The sequence below is a fragment of the Osmerus mordax genome, chromosome 23 (assembly GCF_038355195.1).
Source record: "Osmerus mordax isolate fOsmMor3 chromosome 23, fOsmMor3.pri, whole genome shotgun sequence".
Classification (NCBI taxonomy): Eukaryota; Metazoa; Chordata; class Actinopteri; order Osmeriformes; family Osmeridae; genus Osmerus; species Osmerus mordax.
Window position 1 is genome coordinate 233,521 of NC_090072.1, and position 20,192 is coordinate 253,712.

The 20,192-nt window shown below is 52.1% G+C and overlaps 2 protein-coding genes and 1 long non-coding RNA gene across 4 annotated transcripts; 2 read left to right on the forward strand and 1 right to left on the reverse strand.

Annotated features, from left to right (window-relative positions):
* LOC136967885 (uncharacterized) lies at window positions 1-1,272 on the forward strand. The gene is made up of 3 exons (XR_010879536.1): window positions 1-98; window positions 809-932; window positions 1,056-1,272. It is a non-coding gene; the product is annotated as an uncharacterized lncRNA (long non-coding RNA).
* Window positions 1,273-1,458: 186 nt separating this feature from the next.
* On the forward strand, window positions 1,459-6,451 carry hmgb2b (high mobility group box 2b). Of its 2 annotated transcripts, none has more exons than XM_067261466.1 (5): window positions 1,459-1,557; window positions 2,779-2,938; window positions 3,323-3,474; window positions 4,277-4,451; window positions 5,475-6,451. In XM_067261466.1, exons 2-5 carry the CDS (start codon window positions 2,792-2,794, stop codon window positions 5,607-5,609), a joined length of 609 nt encoding a protein of 202 aa, XP_067117567.1. In that variant the 5' UTR covers window positions 1,459-1,557; window positions 2,779-2,791; the 3' UTR covers window positions 5,610-6,451. The 2 variants fall into 2 exon arrangements, with proteins under 2 accessions (XP_067117567.1, XP_067117568.1); XM_067261467.1 differs by having other exon boundaries at window positions 1,475-1,557; window positions 2,783-2,938.
* A 1,622-nt stretch (window positions 6,452-8,073) lies between these two features.
* zgc:158659 (uncharacterized protein LOC791141 homolog) lies at window positions 8,074-19,248 on the reverse strand. Its single transcript, XM_067261334.1, has 25 exons — window positions 19,070-19,248; window positions 17,375-17,576; window positions 17,089-17,199; window positions 16,945-16,996; window positions 16,568-16,842; window positions 16,312-16,494; window positions 15,924-16,175; window positions 14,905-14,990; window positions 14,593-14,698; window positions 13,890-14,042; window positions 13,665-13,796; window positions 13,372-13,496; window positions 13,027-13,108; window positions 12,663-12,827; window positions 12,168-12,271; window positions 11,851-11,950; window positions 11,706-11,777; window positions 11,509-11,615; window positions 10,223-10,344; window positions 9,925-10,003; window positions 9,624-9,794; window positions 9,103-9,220; window positions 8,640-8,791; window positions 8,365-8,527; window positions 8,074-8,206 (listed from the first exon to the last, which is right to left on the reverse strand). Exons 2-25 carry the CDS (start codon window positions 17,561-17,563, stop codon window positions 8,096-8,098), a joined length of 3,210 nt encoding a protein of 1,069 aa, XP_067117435.1. The 5' UTR covers window positions 17,564-17,576; window positions 19,070-19,248; the 3' UTR covers window positions 8,074-8,095.
* Window positions 19,249-20,192: the final 944 nt, after the last annotated feature.

Here is a 20,192-nt window from a genome sequence, read left to right on the forward strand (position 1 = left end):
TGGTCTCATCTCTGCTGCGCCTGGCCCCGCCCCAGTGGGAGGGGCTACGGAGATCACTCCGGGTCAGGGGTCATCTCAGGGTCAACCCACGAGGCCAGGTGAGACCCACACACACACACTCCATATACACACACACTCCATACATATACACACACTTACCTACACAACACACACTCCATACACACACACTCACCTACACAACACAAACTCCATACACACACACTCACCTACACAACACACACTCCATACACACACACTCACCTACACAACACACACTCCATACACACACACTCACCTACACAACACACAGGGGGTTTTAGGAGTAGGGGGGGTTCAGCAGTGTGTGTGTGTTTCAGCAGGGTGTGTGTGTTTCAGCAGTGTGTGTGTGTTTCAGCAGGGTGTGTGTGTTTCAGCAGTGTGTGTGTGTTTCAGCAGGGTGTGTGTGTTTCAGCAGTGTGTGTGTGTTTCAGCAGTGTGTGTGTGTTTCAGCAGGGTGTGTGTGTTTCAGCAGGGTGTGTGTGTTTCAGCAGGGTGTGTGTGTTTCAGCAGTGTGTGTGTGTTTCAGCAGTGTGTGTGTGTTTCAGCAGTGTGTGTGTGTTTCAGGACAGTGAGGACCCTCTGCAGTGTGTGTGTGTTTCAGGACAGTGAGGACCCTCAGCAGTGTGTGTGTGTTTCAGCAGTGTGTGTGTGTTTCAGGACAGTGAGGACCCTCAGCAGTGTGTGTGTTTTTCAGCAGTGTGTGTGTGTTTCAGGACAGTGAGGACCCTCAGCAGTGTGTGTGTGTTTCAGCAGTGTGTGTGTGTTTCAGGACAGTGAGGACCCTCTGCAGATGTACCTGTCTGCTGTGTGTGGGAGCAGCTACGTGTGTCGTGCTGTCACCCTTACCTGCCGTCTAAACACACACTCTCACACACCTCCTGCAAGCAGAGAGGGTGAGCACACACCCTCTCTCACTGTACTTAGTACATATTACTAATGGAAAATACAACTTGGAACTTTCACACTGTGTGTGTGTAAATATATGTGTGTGTTTGTGTATGTGTGTGTGTTTCCAGACATGGCCCAATTGAAGACGTTTACGAGGGGAGAAAGAGAGTTTGTGACCAGACTGCCCCACCCTGTCCAGCTCACCTGTACACACCTGGAGGAGGGGGGGGGTGACATACACACAACAACATACACACACATGTAAATACAACTGTTTAGTAAAAATGCTGTTGAGTTCATTCATTGTATTATTGTTTGTTGTTACACCCAATTATAAAGACTTTATCACCATTGTGCTGTTGTTGTTCGTTAAAGCACATTTGGTTAAAAACACAAAACTCTTACATATTCATGAGCCGCGTCATAAGCATAAGCATCCTCGGGCCCCGCCCCTGCCGTTCGAATGAGCTCAAGCAGCCAACGGGGGCGCGGCCTGGGGGCGGGGGCTCCTGCTAGGTTCGACCCAGTTTGAATCGCGACCAACCGTCAGCAGAGCAGCAGCGGAGAACGGAACCACAGCTACACCGCTGCCATCCAAACACAAGAATCTGTTCTGCCTCACCGAAGAAAGTGAGTATGGATGCTGCACTTTAAAAATACATTTTCTAATATTATTTCTAACGTGTCGAGCGCAAATGTCGAAATGAATAGCTTGATACGAAATTTTATTTTATGTGCGTAAACATCAAAGTGTTCCCCGGGTGCTGCTGGTGGTAGATAGATAGTGATGCTTGTTAGAATGTAACTGGAGTTAAATGACGGGTTTTCAAGTAGTCGTCACAGTGGTAGAATGTAAACAGTCCCTGCCCTGCCTGGCACAGTCTGGTCTGGGCCTCTAATGCGGACGTTTAGCTACTCAGATGGAAATCTAATAATTCACAATTTGGAAACCCCGCGGTGAGTAAAGCGTGAATGATTCCTGCATGTTTGCAGCTAATGCCAGAAAGCGGCGGAGGAGTGCAGGAGAGAGAACCTTGATGCAACGTCGGTTCGTAAACACGGAACGTCCCATAGATTTATTCCGGGAAATAGACGGGGCCCAAATGCGTATCCAGGCGGATTCTCTGTTTTCACATTTTTCAAAAATACAGATTATATATTAAAGTGAATTGCGGATGTGGTTTGCGGGGTCATCTGGTGTTTATGTGTCTAATGCAGCCGGCTAGCCGCCGTGCACGCTAGCCCGTTGTTGTCGGTAGTCCGGGGCTAGCTGGGGGATGGGTGCCTCTCTTACTGCAGCAGGCGGGAAGCTGCAAATGGTGGTCTATTGTTCACAACGCAGAGCTAGCAGCATGCTAGGCGGCTAGGCTAAGCTAGCGCCACTACCAACCTGAACCGGGATTCTCGTGCTAACTACACACACGGGACAGCTCGTTTTAGTCTCCAAACTTTCTGACTGAAAAAGAAAAACAATCTATTAGCTAAAGTAACGGATGATTCCAGTGACGCAACATCGAAAGTGTTCACACATAGACGTGGTACAGAGAAAGCGACACATGCGTGCGTCTACCGGTGCATCTGAACGGTGTTTGATGTTGACACCGGCCGACGTCTGACAGGCAGCGACAGTGACCGCCAGTAGTGACTTTGATCCGTGCACTGGCGTTAAGAGGAGTGTCTGGTAAAGATGCGCTACTTTGCACTGAGCCCGGTAAATACAGACCGTTTCTTGACCATCGAAATACAATTAGAACAACCTGCTGTAGTTTCTATCTGCACTATTTGTAAAAGAGATACAATTCTGTTTAATGGATATTTTGTATGTGATCCTAACTTCTCACACGCTGCTAGGTAGACCGTTACCATGGTGAAGGACGTTAACAAGCCCAAGGGAAAGACCTCCGCCTATGCGTTCTTCGTCCAGACATGTCGCGAGGAGCACCGTAAATCACATCCCGAGCAGTCCGTTAACTTCGCAGAGTTCTCCAAGAAGTGCTCCGAGAGGTGGAAGGTAAGGGCCTTCACAGGAGGGTCTTGAGAGAGTGTGTGTGTGTGTATGTGTGAGAACAGTCTTCATACTAATATTCAGTCTGTGGGTGTTGCTCAGTGGTTATTTGACTGGAGATAAAAAGGTTCAATTCCCCCTGTACATCACTGGATAAAAGCATCTGCTGAACTAATACAAGATGACATCATCAGTATAATATGTGTGTGGGCATGAAGACTTGTGTGTTGGTGTTTGTCTGGACTGTATGTGTGCCTAATGTGATGATGTTTGTCTAGTTTGTGTCTAATGCGTGTGTGTATCTCATATGTATGCATGTGTGTTTGTCTCATGTGATGTGTGTGTGTGTGTGTGTGTTTTATCTAATGCAGTGTGTGTGTGTGTGTGCAGGCACTGACCCCTACAGAGAAGAAGCGTTTTGAGGACATGGCGAAGGCTGACAAGGTGCGCTACAACCGGGAGATGCAACACTACGTCCCTCCCAAGGGCCTGGGGGCCCGTGCTCGCAAGAGGAAGGACCCCAATGCCCCCAAGAGACCACCGTGAGGCTCTTACACACACATGCACCTCACACACCTGTGGCACGGTACTTTGCTTCACCGCCTCACAGCTGGTAGGTCCTGGGTTCGAATCCCTGTCAGGCTGGGTCTGGGGACACGTTCTCCCAGGCCTGGTGGTGAATGAACCTGTAGAACCACATCTGTCTCCTGCCCACTCCTGTTCCTGACCAGGACATGTGGAGGTGTGTGTGAGGTGGAGGTGTGTGTGAGGTGGAGGTGTGTGTGAGGTGGAGGTGTGTGTGAGGTGGAGGTGTGTGTGAGGTGGAGGTGTGAGGTGGAGGTGTGTGTGTGTGAGGTGGAGGTGTGTGTGTGAGGTGGAGGTGTGTGTGTGAGGTGGAGGTGTGTGTGTGAGGTGGAGGTGTGTGTGTGAGATGGTGTGTGAGGTGGAGGTGTGTGTGTGTGAGGTGGAGGTGTGTGTGTGTGTGTGTGAGGTGGAGGTGTGTGTGTGAGGTGGAGGTGTGTGTGAGGTGTGTGTGAGGTGGCGGTGTGTGTGTGAGGTGGAGGTGTGTGTGTGAGGTGGAGGTGTGTGTGTGTGAGGTGGAGGTGTGTGTGTGAGGTGGAGGTGTGTGTGTGAGGTGGAGGTGTGTGTGTGAGGTGGAGGTGTGTGTGTGTGTGAGGTGGAGGTGTGTGTGTGAGGTGGAGGTGTGTCAGATGGGGTCAGGTCAGGGTCTCTGGTCACCTTGATGTGGCTCAGGACTCCTAACCCTGGGAGGAGGGGTGGCAGACTGTGTGTGTGTGTGACCACTCCTGCATGTGTACCTGTCTAACCCAGCTTCTCTCCCAGGTCTGCGTTCTTCGTGTTCTGCGGGGAGTACCGCCCCACGGTGAAGCAGGAGTGTCCTGGTCTTTCCATAGGAGACTGCGCCAAGCGCCTGGGGGTCATGTGGTCTAAGCTCAGCCAATCAGACAAGCACCCCTACGAGGAGAAGGCCCTGAGACTGAGAGAGAAATACGACAAGGTAACACACGTTACACACATGTAACACACACACACACTGTCTTTACACACACACACACACACTACACACCCACACCCCTGTAACACACACACACACTGAAATATGACATGGTAACACACTGTGCACCCTCCCCCAGTAACAGCCCTAGTAACAGAGGCTCCTCCCCCAGTTACAACCCTAGTAACAGGCTCCTAGGGCTGGAGCGGTACATGTATTCGTATTGAACCGTAACGGTATGGGAGTCACGGTTCGGTGCATGAAATTACACGGAGAATACACGGTATAAAAATACATAAAACTCACGTGCAAATTAATTAATGTAATGCGGAACAACTGTTAGATACTTGTGTTCTTTAGGGACACCTAATCTGTTGCCCCGCTTTAGCTCTGATTGGTGCCGAGTCAGAGATAGGCTAGCTAGCAGCATTAAGGACGACTATGGCGAGTGGTGGAAACCCACGAGAGATAGAGGACCCGCCAGCCTCTTTAAGATTGCAAGTTTGGGAAAACTTTGGTTTCCCATTCAGTTACAGTAGTACAGGCGAGAGAGTGGTGGATAAGATAAGCACTTTGTGTCGGCGTTGTTCAGCAGTTGTGGGGTATGTGAGTGGAAATACATCTAACGTGCTAACGCATATAACGCATCTGGCGTGTGCTAAATGACTAAATAATATCCGACGCCAGGTGTGCCAATCACTGGAACGAGACAAGAAAACCTGCCCAACTTCTCCTCCCTACAGTGCTTAACCAGCCTTTAGATACACATACAAATAGGGCCAAAATCACTGAAGCAATCGGAATTTACATGACATCTTCAATGTGCCGTATACACTCGTAGTTTGTTTTGCTTTTCCGTCCGTTGTACCGAACTCGTACCGAACCGTGATGTCTGAACCGTGGTATGAACCGAACCGTGACTTCAGTGTACCGTTCCACCCCTAGAGGCTCCTCCCACAGTAACAGCCCTAGTAACAGAGGCTCCTCCCCCAGTAACAGACTTAGTAACAGAGGCTCCTCCCCCAGGACATGGTGGCGTACCGTGGGGGCGTGTCCTTCGCCCCCAGGAGTCAGAAGGGCGGAGCTCAGGGCGGAGACGACGACGACGACGACGAGGGGGAGGATGATGACGAGGATGATGATGAGGAAGATGACGAATAAACCACGCCTGAGTGTGTGTGTGCACGTGTGTCTGGTCACGTATATCGGTGTGTGTGAGATAGCGAGTGCGTGACAGTGTGTGTGTGAGAGTGTGTGTGTGTGTGTGTTCCTGGCCTTCGCAGTCTGGTGCCTGGAGGGGCGTCTCTGCTTCTGGACCAGAGGCTGTGATTGGATACTCTGATGTTGCCTCCTCTCCTCCCTTCCTCTCTCCTGCTCTCCCATCTTCTCCCTCCATACCTCCTTCCTTCCCTTTTCCTCTCCCTTCCCCCTCTCCCTTCCTCTTCCTCTCCAGACTCCACCACAGGAGGAGCAGGAGGAGAGGCTGTGTGTGTGTGTGTGTGTTTGCGGGGTGCGAGAACACCTGTACTACACGTTTAGTAGCAGCGTTTTGAGTTAAACCAACGTTGATGTTTGTTTTTAGATTAAGATTCATTTAAGTAAATCTGACAACCTCCCAGTCCTTACCCCACCTGTCTACCTACTACCCCACCTGTCTACCTACTACCCCACCTGTCTACCTACTACCCCACCTGTCTACCTACTACCCCACCTATCTACCTACTACCCCACCTGTCTACCTACTACCCCACCTGTCTACCTACTACCCCACCTGTCAACCTACCCCACCTAAACACGGAGCTCGATTTATTTACCTCCCATCCCCTCTCCCCCCCTCTATCCATCCTCTCTCTCTTCCCCCCCCCCTCTATCCATCCTCCCCCCTCTCTCCCTCCCTCTCTGGAACAGAGTTACTTGGTTCCTGTATTTTTTACTGGAGATGTTGTTTCAGCTGTATGTAGAAGTTAACTTTTATAATAAAACTTTATGATTGTGAAACTCTCTCCCTGTCTACATGTGATTTCATTCATGTTTTAATAACATCAATAGTGAATATTACTGTGCAGCAAACACAACATCAAAACCTGAGTGCATACTAGTGCTTCACATACCAGTGATCCACGTTGAGTGGATGAGGTCATACATGAGACTGTTGTGATTGTAAACTTTATTTAAATAACACTAGAAACGTCAGAGACTGCAGTGGAATACAAACTTTATCAAAATACACCAGTTCTCAGGAGAACCTCCAACATGCTTTACCAGATCAACACTGAGACACTTAGAACCACCATGGCAACAACGTAAGAACAAGAGCTCAGTCTCCAACAACGGTGTTTACACGAGTAATGTCATAGATATGAAGTGACAAAACCATTATTTAAGATCTTAACATGTTAAAATCACACATGTCAAAGCACAGGTCAACACACATGCCTCAACACACACAGGTCAAAACACCGCTGCTTATCAATAATAACATCAGAAGCAGAGTCCACGCTGCCTATGCAGGTCAGGGCTCCATTCTCTGACATAGCCACCAGGGAGAGCCCTAGATCAGCAGGTCTGGAGGGATACTTCATATCCTGTCAGACAGGAAGTGAGGTAACAACTGGTGGACACGTCCTTCCTGATTGTCTACAGTTTCATCCCTGATAGTAACTAACCCAGCACTGATAGAACACTCCAGACACACACACTCTACACCCACACACACATACACTACACACATGCACACACACCACACACGCTACACACTCTACACGTACACAAACACATGCCATATACACACACACAGACTGATGTGGTGTGGGAGGGCATTATTGCTCACAGTGTCCAGTGTGCTGGTGTTAATAAAGCTGGCTCAGTTTGAATATTTGAACAGCTGTCTGTGTTCTGATTACTAACAACAGACTGGAAGACCAGAACACTTCGATACCTTCATCATCATCACCACCATCATCACCATCATCACACCCATCATCACCATCCTCTTTGTTGAGTTTCTGTGCAGATTCCATAATTCCCATGGCAACCTTTCACCCTGAGCAACCTTGTTCCTATGACTATCACCTTTGTTGCTACAGCTACCACCACTATGCACTACTAACCCTAACACTATGCCTACGAGTCCATTCCTTCTCTGTGGGCTAGTGTGTGTGTGAGTGGGTTAGTGTGTGTCTGTGTGGGGTGTGTGGGCTAGTGTGTATGTGAGGTGTGTGTGTGTGGGGGGGGGTTAGTGTGTGTCTGTGTATATGTGTGGGGTGTGTGTGTGTGGCAAGGGGTTAGTGCAGTATCTCTGTCTCTGTAACAATAGTCTCTGTCTTAGTGCAAAGAGGAGTGTGTGTGCATGTGTGTATAGTGTGTGTACAGTGTATGTGTGCATGTGTGTATAGTGTGTGTACAGTGTATGTGTGCGTGTGTGTGTACAGTGTATAGTGTGCGTGTGTGTATAGTGTGTGTACAGTGTATAGTGTGCGTGTGTGTATAGTGTGTGTACAGTGTATGTGTGCATGTGTGTATAGTGTGTGTACAGTGTATGTGTGCGTGTGTGTGTACAGTGTATAGTGTGCGTGTGTGTATAGTGTGTGTACAGTGTATAGTGTGCGTGTGTGTATAGTGTGTGTACAGTGTATAGTGTGCGTGTGTCAGTGTTCATTGGGCATGTGTCTGATGGTGTGGAAGATCCAGTCCATCTTGGTGGTCCAGCCCCCGTGGTGAGCATCGTTCATCTGCTTGGTGAAGTACTCCAACGCCTCCTACACACACGCACACAGAGAGCCAGCAGGTACACACACACACACTTCTCTCAGCTACCAGTACAGTGCAACAATAATAATATCTACACTACGATGCAACAATAGCAGCACGTGTGTGTGTGTACTTGCTGGCTCTGTGTGTGAGTGTGTGTGTGTACCTGTTGGCTCTTGTCCAGGGCCAGGGTCTTGCGGAGGTAGGCCAGGTCGTCGAAGCTCTGCAGCTCAGGCATGCCACAGCCCAGCAGCAGGGAGAACAGGTTGATGAACAGGCTGGCGTGCTGCCGGATGGCCAGGTAGGCCTTGTAGCACATCTCCTGAAACCTGGAACACCACACACACCACGCCACACACACACACCATACACACACACGCTCAGGTTGAGAAAGAGGCCAGGGAGGTGTGTGTACGGTGTGTGTGTAGGGTGTGTGTGTACCTCTCAAACTCCTTGGTCTTGGTGCTCTCCTGTCCTCCCTTGCTGATCACGATCAGGAAGTCCTGTGTGAGGACGAAGGGAACTCGCTCTCGCTTGTAGCCAAACTTCTTCTTCTTGTGGTCCAGGAAGTGGCCAAAGTCTATGTGGAACAACTGGAGACAAACACACACTCTCTTACTGGGGTGTGTGTGTGTAACCTTATGTGTGTGTGTGTGTGAGTGTATGTGTGTGAGGGTGTGTGTGTCAAGTGGCTGAGCGGTTAGAGAATCGGGCTAGTAATCATAAGGTCGCTGGTTCGATTCCCAGCTGTGCCAAATGACGTTGTGTCCTTGGGCAAGGCACTTCACCCTACTTGCCTCGGGGGAATGTCCCTGTACTTACTGTAAGTCGCTCTGGATAAGAGCGTCTGCTAAATGACTAAATGTAAATGTGTGTGCGTGTGTGTGTGTGAGTGTGTGACTACCTGTCCGTTGTCCTTCACCATGATGTTGCTGTTGTGTCTATCTCCGATGCCCAGGATGAAGGTGGCCACACAGTAGCCTGCGCATGACCTGGTGAACAGATCTATCGCTCTGTCATACCTGTAGAGGAGAGGAGGAGAGGAAGAAAAGTCAGAGAGAAAGAGTGATGTAGGGATGGATATAGAGATGGAGATAGAGACAGATAGACAGAAAGATAGACGGACAGATAGACGGACAGATAGATAGATACAGACAGATAGACAGACAGATAGTCAGACAGATAGTCAGACAGATAGACAGACAGACAGATAGACAGACAGACAGACAGACAGACAGACAGACAGACAGACAGACAGATAGACAGACAGACAGACAGACAGACAGACAGACAGACAGACAGATAGACAGACAGACAGACAGATAGTCAGATAGTCAGATAGACAGACAGATAGACAGACAGATAGTCAGATAGACAGATAGTCAGATAGTCAGATAGACAGTCAGACAGATGTATGGGACTCACGCCTCCCCCCTGTTCTTCTCCTTGATCCAGTGGTGCAGAGTGTTGCTGTTGAACTGCAGCGCCCCCTTCAGCCCAGCCTTGCACTGGATCTGCATGATGGTGAAGCTGTTCCTCACCACCTCTATCAGCCCCACGCAGTCTCCTATAGACAGACACCCGTAGGGTAGCATGCTGCACACACACACACACACACACACCACACACACACCACACACACACACGTACATACACCACACATCTGTTATCTGACATGCACAGAGCGATGGACACCATGACAGACTCAGACATGCATTCTCCTCACCGCAGGTCCAGGCCCTGGTTCTGCCAGATGTTCTCCATGATCTTAATGATCTGTAGAGTCAGCATGTCCTGCCTTAGGTCTACACACACACACACACACACAAGAAAGTGTGAATAATGTGCAAGGGTTAGGGCTGTTGATTAGGAGTACAGTATCCTTGACAACATGTATAAGAAAACAATGAGCAACAATAATAATAATGTCTCCCCTCCCCTCCTCCTCCTCTCCCTTCACCTCTCTCCTCCTCTCCCTTCTCCTCTCTCCTCCCCTCCCCTCCCCTCCTCTTCTCCTCTCTCACCATCTCCGTTCTTGAAGATGACCTGGTTGTTGGTGAAGAGCAGTTCAGACATGATGTCAGGGTTCTCCCAGCTCAGCCAGAGGGGACGCTTGGCTGATGACATGATCCTACACTCCTCCATCCTGGAGAGGAGGGGAGGAGAGGTTAGGGTTAGATAGTCAGAAACCATGATCCTACACTCCTCCATCCTGGAGAGGAGGGGAGGAGAGGTTAGGGTTAGATAGTCAGAAACCATGATCCTACACTCCTCCATCCTGGAGAGGAGGGGAGGAGAGGTTAGGGTTAGATAGTCAGAAACCATGATCCTACACTCCTCCATCCTGGAGAGGAGGGGAGGAGAGGTTAGGGTTAGATAGTCAGAAACCATGATCCTACACTCCTCCATCCTGGAGAGGAGGGGAGGAGAGGTTAGGGTTAGATAGTCAGAAACCATGATCCTACACTCCTCCATCCTGGAGAGGAGGGGAGGAGAGGTTAGGGTTAGATAGTCAGAAACCATGATCCTACACTCAGGAGAGGAGAGGAGAGGAGAGGAGGGGAGAGGGGAGAGGAGGGGAGGGGAGATGAGAGGAGAGGAGAGGGGAGGGGAGGGGAGGGGAGGGGAGGGGAGGGGAGGGGAGGGGAGGGGAGGGGAGGGGAGGGGAGGGGAGGGGAGGGGAGGGGAGGGGAGAGGAGAGGAGAGGAGAGGAGAGGAGAGGAGAGGAGGGGAGGGGAGAGGAGAGGAGAGGAGAGGAGAGGAGAGGAGAGGAGGGGAGGGGAGAGGAGGGGAGGGGAGGGGAGAGGAGAGGAGAGGAGAGGAGAGGAGAGGAGAGGAGAGGGAAGGGGAGAGGAGGGGAGGGGAGGGGAGGGGAGGGGAGGGGAGGGGAGGGGAGGGGAGAGGGGACAAGAGAGGAGAGAGGAGGGGAGAGGAGAGGAGAGGGGAGAGGAGGGGAGGGGAGAGGGGACAAGAGAGGAGAGAGGAGGGGAGAGGAGAGGGGAGAGGAGGGTTAGGGTTAGATAGTCAGAAACCATGATCCTACACTCCTCCATCCTGGAGCACAGGAGAGGAGAGGAGGGGAGGGCAGAGGGGAGGAGGGGAGAGGAGGGGAGGGGAAAGGAGGGGACAAGAGAGGAGAGAGGAGAGGAGAGGAGAGGAGGAGAGAGGAGGGGAGAGGAGAGGAGGGGACAGGAGGGGAGGGGGGAGAGGAGAGGGGAGAGAGTAAGAGTTGAACAGTTTGTGTGTGCATGTGTGTGTACCTCAGAGATACTAGATAGTGGACAATGTGTGTATCAGTGTGTGTGTGTACCTCAGGGAGCCCAGCTGGTGGACAGGGTTGAGAGGGGAGATGAAGCCCTGCAGAGCCTCCAGGTAGTCTGGACGAGACATGTGCTCCACCAGGAACTTCATCTGGGTCTGACACACAAGCAACAGGCTTAAAGAGTCTTTACACGTGTGTGTGTGTGTGTGTGTGTGTACGTGTGTGTGTGTGCATGGTGTGTGTACCTTTTGTGTCTCATCTTTCTTCTCCTGCTTCAGTGTGTCGGTCAGGTTGACCAGCTTGTCCATGGCCTCCACCTACAGTCACAGTGGGTTAGACTGTGTGTGTGTGTGTGTGCATGTGTGTGTCTATGTGTGTGTGTGCGTGTACCTGTCTGTTGAGGTGTTTCAGGTACATCCCGCAGGCTCTGCAGAAGGCCTCCAGTAGCAGACCAAACCTCCTGGAGACTGTCTTGTTATGCATTTCTGACCTGCACACACACACAAACGCACACACACACACATACACACACATATATAGACACACATACACATTTAGACAATCACATACAGACATATATGCACTCATGCAAACATGAACACAAACACACACTCACACACAGACAGACGATACAATACATCAATCTGGAACAGATTGATGACATCATCACCACCATCATCATCATCATTGTATCCATGGTGACGTACTTGAGATGCCAGAAGAAGAAGTGTCCTATCCTCTGATTGGTCAGAGCCTTCCTGATGAGGAAGCGTGCTAGAGGGTTGTCCAGGTACATCTCATACTTTAACACCTACACACACACACACACACACACAAATATATATATACATATATCCAGCTGCAGCAGGTACATACTGCCCCCCCCTCACCTGGACCAGCTGCAGCAGGTACATACTGCCCCCCCTCATCTGGACCAGCTGCAGCAGGTACATGCTGCCCCCCCTCACCTGGACCAGCTGCAGCAGGTACATGCTGCCCCCCCTCACCTGGACCAGCTGCAGCAGGTACATACTGCCCCCCCTCACCTGGACCAGCTGCAGCAGGTACATACTGCCCCCCCTCATCTGGACCAGCTGCAGCAGGTACATACTGCCCCCCCTCACCTGGACCAGCTGCAGCAGGTACATACTGCCCCCCCTCACCTGGACCAGCTGCAGCAGGTACATGCTGCCCCCCCTCACCTGGACCAGCTGGAGCAGGTACATGCTGAGCCGGTCGTCGCTGAGGCCCCGGGCCAGGCAGCGCAGGGCGTACTCCCGCACCACCGGGTCGGGGAAGTTACAGTCCAGCAGCTCCAGCGCTCCCTCCGGCTGCATCAGCGGCCAATCACGCAGCAGACAGTACATCTGGGCAGGACCAGGAACATAGACAGGAACCAGGAAGAGGAACCAGGAAGAGGAACCAGGAAGAGGAACCAGGAAGAGGAGGAACCAGGAAGAGAAAGTTAAAAGACCAATCAGTGTCTAAAGGATCTCTGCAGCCCTAACTGAGAGTGTGTGTGAGAAATTGTGTGTGTGTGTGTGTGTGTGAGAGAGTTAGTGTTACCTGAGAAACTTCATCTCTGGAGTTCCACTTGACCGACAACAGCAGCTTGGGGAGAGACTCTGGGATGTTGATACAGTAGTGTCTGTGGGGGAGGGCGTCAGGTTCATGAACAGTCCTGAGATCTGCTCTGGAATGCTACTACTGTAAGGTAAACACACACACCACACACACTGACCTGTGTCTCCAGAGGACACACACACACACACTGACCTGTGTCTCCAGAGGACACACACACACACACTGACCTGTGTCTCCAGAGGATACACACACCACACACACTGACCTGTGTCTCCAGAGGAAGTACACACACACACTGACCTGTGTCTCCAGAGGACACACACTGACCTGTGTCTCCAGAGGAAGTCCTTCTCCTGTTCAGACAGCTCGTACAGAGGATCCCTGCTGCTGAGACCCCTCAGCTGCTCTGAGTCTGCTGCTGACACACTGCTGTCACACGCCAGGCGACCGCTCTGCACACACACACACACACACACACACACAGTGTGTGAGGGTGCGTTTGTGTATCTGTGTGTTAATGTGGGTTTATATGTGAGTGTGTGTAGTGTGTGTATAGTGTATATGTGTGTGTGTAGTGTGTGTGTAGTTTATATAGTGTGTGTACGTGTGTGTGTGTGTACCAGGCCCAGGCAGTAGCTGTATCCCAGCTCCCTGCTCATGGTCCAGTTGGCATGCTCCTCGACCTGCTGGTCGTCAGGGAACACCACGCTCTGGGAGAACCAGGAGAACTCCAGCTCCACACATGGAGTCTCCTGGGAGGGGGAGAGGTACTGTGTGACACAGTCTGTCTGTCTAGTGCTGGGTAGTGTGTGTGTCTGTGTGTGTGTGTGTGTGTGAGTGTATACCTTGTTGGGGTTGGACCCGGCCACCCCTATAGGGTTCAGCAGGTCCTCCAGGCCGTGAGGAACAGGCCACAGACTCAGAGCCATCTTCCCCCCCACCAGCAGGTCCTGGTAGTCAAACAGGTTCACATTCCCCCAGGCCAGCGGACAGTGCTCCTACACACAGACACACACAGACACACACAGACACACACACAGACACACACAGACACACACAGACACACACACAGACACAACAGACACACACAGACACACACAGACACACACAGACACACACACAGACACACACAGACACACACACAGACACACACAGACACACACACACACACACATCATACACACACAGACACACACAGACACACACAGACACACATCATACACACACAGACACACACAGACACACACACACACACAGACACACACAGACACACACAGACAGACACACACAGACACACACAGACACACACACAGACACACGCAGACACACACAGACACACACAGACACACATCATACACACATATATATCAAATAAAATAAAATTTATTTGTATAGCCCTTTTTACACGCAAGCATGTCACAGAGGGCTTCACATATGCCCATAGAACTGCCCCTCAACCAACCTAAACCCTCAAGGAAGACAAGGAAAAACTCCCAAGGTCCCATATACACACACACACACCCTCCTAGATCCTCCCAGGCCTCTCACCTCTTTGGCTCCCTTGCGGCCCTTCACAGAGCAGATGGAGAGGCAGAGCCTGGCAGAGCGAGGCAGGTCTGTCATGTAGATGTCGTAGGAGAGCCACTCATTCCACCTGTACACACACACACACAGTATATACACACACACAGTATACACACACACACAGTATATATACACACACACAGTATATTTACACACACACACAGTATACACACACAGCAAGTCAGAACATTTGGCGTGGGGCAGCGTCAGACTGTAGTCATGGTTACATGGAAAGGGTGTGTGTGTGATATGTGGTGGTTGTCGTGGCGACCGTACCTGGGGTTGGAGCAGGGAACTCTTTGGGTGTTGACGTTATCACACAGGGGCTCTCCTCCGTGGTAGATACCTGTCCTCACGTAGATCTGACACACACACACACACAGTCAGATGAATGTCACCACCACCAAAGATCCAAGCTGTTATGGGGGTGTGAGAGGACAGGTGTGTGTGAGGACAGGTGTGTGAGAGGACAGGTGTGTGAGAGGACAGGTGTACATTACATTTAGTCATTTAGCAGACGCTCTTATCCAGAGCGACTTACAGTAAGTACAGGGACATTCCCCTGAGGCAAGTAGGGTGAAGTGCCTTGTCCAAGGACACAACATCAGTTTGCATGACCGGGAATCGAACTGGCAACCTTCGGATTACTAGCCCGATTCCCTAACCGCTCAGCCACCTGACTCCCTGGTGTGTGTGAGGACAGGTGTGTGTTAGGACAGGTGTGTTTGAGGACAGGTGTGTGAGTGAGGACAGGTGTGTGTGAGGACAGGTGTGTGAGAGGACAGGTGTGTGTGAGGACAGGTGTGTGTGAGGACAGGTGTGTGAGTGAGGACAGGTGTGTGTGAGGACAGGTGTGTGTGAGGACAGGTGTGTGAGTGAGGACAGGTGTGTGTGAGGACAGGTGTGTGAGAGGACAGGTGTGTGTGAGGACAGGTGTGTGTGAGGACAGGTGTGTGTGAGGACAGGTGTGTGAGAGGACAGGTGTGTGTGAGGACAGGTGTGTGTGAGGACAGGTGTGTGAGTGAGGACAGGTGTGTGTGAGGACAGGTGTGTGTGAGGACAGGTGTGTGAGTGAGGACAGGTGTGTGAGTGAGGACAGGTGTGTGTGAGGACAGGTGTGTGAGTGAGGACAGGTGTGTGTGAGGACAGGTGTGTGAGTGAGGACAGGTGTGTGAGTGAGGACAGGTGTGTGAGTGAGGACAGGTGTGTGTGAGGACAGGTGTGTGAGTGAGGACAGGTGTGTGAGTGAGGACAGGTGTGTGTGAGGACAGGTGTGTGTGAGGACAGGTGTGCACCTTGTCGATGTCCCTGATGTTGACGTTGACGTAGGTGGCGCAGAGCAGGCGTAGGCGCAGCAGGCTGTTGAAGGCCCAGAGGGAGCGGGGCGCGGCGGGGTCGCTGCCCCCGGGGCAGGGGCTGGGCTGGGGGGTGCGGCGGCTGTAGGAGGGGGCCAGGAAGCCGCTGGAGGGCAGCTGGCTGTACAGGCTGTCCTTGGACACCAGCATGAGGTGAGGCAGCCGGCCCACACTGATGCAGCTGCGGATGTACTGAGCACAGGAACATCATCACTGGAAGCATGGAGCATCACCAGCACACACCTATGGGTGTGTATAGTGAGTGAGTGAGTGTGTATAGTGTGTGTGTGGATAGTGTGTGTATAGTGAGTGTGTGTGTGTGTGCTACCTTGTACTGGCTGAGGGGGTGTTTCTCCAGCAGGTACTCGTCACAGCCGCACACCTTGAGGATGTACTGCCCCTGGTACTCCTTCAGACACAGCCTCAGCTGCTGGGCTGACAGGTGCATGGAGCGGGTCTTCTTACGGATCGACTCTGCTATCAGCTGCTCTGGCAAGCTGTCATGACTCACCTGCATACACACACACACACATGGGTCACACACACGGGTCATACCCACACATGGTTCCTCCCCCCAGCTCTACCTTGAGAGTGTACTTCTGTTTGGAGTTGGAGGGGGAGATGATGACCCAGATGGTGACGATGAGCCGGCCCTTGTCCAGCTTGCAGTAGACGTGTGGGGGAAGATCAGGTGAGGACTCGATGTTGGGGGGGTACACGTACAGCGCCTGGCTCAGGGCGCCCCCAGCCTCGCGCTCCTCCATGGCCTCCCTGCACACCCCCAGGATGCTGCGCCGGAACTCCTGCACCTCCGGGTCCTTCACCTCAAACTCACACACCGGCATGCCGATGGCAAAGCCTGTACACACACACACGGGTCACACACACACCCCACACACACACGTGAGTGTGTGTGTGTGTGTGTGGAGTGTGTGGGGTGTGTGTGTGTGTGTGTGTGTACCTATCTCCCTGTTGAGTATCTTTTCTTCTCGATTGCCAAGGGGTTCGATGACCTTCAGGAGGAGGAAGAGGGTTAGTGTGAGTCTGTGTGTGTGTGTACCTTGAGGAAACGTGTGTGTGTGTGTGAGTCTGTGTGTGTGTGTACCTTGAGGATGGGGTGGAAGAGGCGCAGGTCACAGAGCCGCCTGGTCTCATCGTAATACTCCTCCCGCTCTGCTTCCTGGGTCACGCCCACGAAGATGTAGCACGACTCCTCCTGCCAATCACACGCAAGCAGGGTTAGCACTCCTACCAATCACACGCAAGCAAGGGGTAGACGGGATAGTCAGGGGTAGTATGGTGTGTTTAGGGGTAGTTTGGGGTAGTTAGGGGGGTAGTTAGGGGTAGTTATGTGTAGTTAAGGGTACTCAGGGGTAGTTAGAGGTAGTTACCTGTAGTAGGTGGTACAGGGGGTACTTGCGGGCCTCAGAGAACAGTTGCTGCTTGATGGAGGTGAGGGGCGCCTCGCGGAGGCACTCCAGGCTGACCAGCATGCCGTTGGGCAGGCAGCAGTCCACCAGGATACGGGGGGGCATCAGATGGATCCCCCATAACTCCCCTGACGACGGCCTGGGAGACATCACACCTCTCTACCTGTGGAGGGTTACACACACACACACCACACACATACACACCACACACACCAGTACAGTACAGTTATCCAGGACCATACAGTCAGACCACTGTAATATAAACACTTTAAAATAAGAAACTAGTGTGAAGGAGGGCCTGGAAGTGATGAGAGGGATAGAGAGGGACATGGAGAGAGAGAAAGAAGAGATGGGGAAGAGAGGGATAGAGTGAGAGATGAAGAGAGAGAGGGTGAAGATTGGGAACAGAGGGTTGAAGAGAGACAGAGAGATTGGAGACATTTTTAGAAACCGATTTGAGATGGTTTATAAATCCGATGACGTCACCGGTACGCTCAAGGTGTGTGCGCGCGTGTGTGTGTAGCCTATGTGTGTGTGCCGCGGTCTTCCGCCCCGGCACCACTGCCTACCGGCCGGCCTATCCGCTACACCCGATCTGCTCCGTCCCGATGGACTGGCATGGAGCGGCCGCTTATCAAACGCAACACGGAGACACGCGCTGCAATATGCAGCAGCGGCGCACGCTCTCTGCTGAGCGGTAGCAGACAAAGAGCAGCGCGAGGAGCCGCTCAGAGAAAGTAGGACACGGGGCCGGCGCGCGGTGCTGCACAAAGACACACACACACACACACACACCACTGAGGAGGCTGCACGAGAAGATCATCAGACAGTCTTTGTTCAGAATGATCCTCCGGTAACGAATCCAGCCCTAGTTGAAGCTGTATTTGTTTTAGACTATAATCACCCTCTAAAACAGACCTTTGGGATACAAAAGCGGGACTGGCACAGCGTTGGATTGACAGCCCGCCGGTAAAGGCTGAAGTCTGGAGCCACGAACACATGGCAATGCGTGTATGTCTGCGCGCGGGACAGGAGACTCCGTTATGTCTTTATTAGTTTTGACATACGGACACGAGACTGAGGAAGAGCCCCCGCCCCCCCCCCCTCCCCCGCCTTTGTTATGAGACGCAGACACCGTTGTATATCACACCTTCACGCAGACACCCTTATATACCTTCACGACGTGTCAACAACAACAACAATGGCGCAGCGTATTTATTGTTCACATTCCACAAGCTTGTTAACAAGCTCGTAACAAGCTCGTGGAATGTGAACAATAAATACAAGGATGTCCTCCTCTAAGGTCTACCGACTGACGTTCGCATTCTGTCCTTCTCCCTTTCTCTCTCTCCCTCTCTCTCTCTCAAACGCACACACGCGCGCACACACGCAGGGAGTCCTTCTTCCACCAGTACTATCCAGCTCGGATATAATCATATTGCTATGGCAACGCCGACAAGGCCATTATGGTCTGTATAGAAGTAATTGTGTTGAAATACAGACTAGCTAGAGCTTCCACCGCCGTTGACTTCAGCTGTTTAACGACAGTGACGGTAAACGGTGAGTCAGGATGCGTTAACAAGGAATGGCCCCTCCCCCTCCCCCTCTCTCCTGGGCTCTCTCCCTCCTTTGAACATTCAGAAGTTTGTCACTCACCGCGCCGGTCTCTCCAGCGGTTCTGTTTTGGGGGGCGGATACGCCGTAGCCCGTGCCTCCGTTGCCAAGCGCGCGGAGGGAGCCCCGGTCATAGCATCGCTGTCAACCGGCAGACACCCCTCTCCGTGCGTCTCCGACCGCAGTTCAACAGAAAACTAGCGCTTTCCAGTCTCGCGAACCGAAGCTTCTCCTCTTGTCTTTGCGTGTGTACAGCGCAACGAGGAGTTAAATGGTCCCGTTCCTATGCCGGCCCGTGCTTTCGACCGGAGAACAATGTGTAAGCGAGGGAGGGGGTGCAAGGGGAGGGAGGGGGTGCATAGAGCGGAAAGTCATCACATAATTCATCTTTAAAGGGGACGCACCCTGGCAGTCAGCTGTTCGCACCCGCTCAACCTGCGGAGGGGCTCGGCGCCTTTAAGAGCATATACAGTGAGATAACCGCTTTAGGATCTGGGATAACAATGACAGAGCGACTCCACTGGGTCTGTTACCCGTTCCACTGTCACTACAGACAGATGGGTCTGTTACCCGTTCCACTGTCACTACAGACAGATAGGCAGGCAGGCAGACTGACTGACAGGTAGACTGACAGGTAGACAGACAGACAGTCTGACAAGCGAACAGGCAGGCAGGTAGACAGACATACAGACAGTCTGACAGGCAGGCAGGCAGGCAGGCAGGCAGACATACATACAGACAGACAGCAGGCAGGCAGGCAGGCAGGCAGGCAGGCAGGCAGGCAGACATACAGACAGGCAGGCAGGCAGGCAGGCAAACAGGCAGGCAGGCAGGCAGGTAGACAAACAGACAGTCTGACAGGCAGGCAGGTAGACAGACAGTCTGACAGGCAGGTAGACATACAGACAGTCTGAAAGGCAGGCAGGTAGACAGACAGTCTGACAGGCAGACATACACAGTCTGACAGGCAGGCAGGTAGACAGACAGTCTGACAGGCAGGCAGGTAGACAGACAGTCTGACAGGCAGACATACACAGTCTGACAGGCAGGCAGGTAGACAGACAGTCTGACAGGCAGGTAGACAGACAGTCTGACAGGCAGACATACAGACAGTCTGACAGACCTCTCAATCTACACCGTCCCGTCCCCCCCTCACCCCACATCA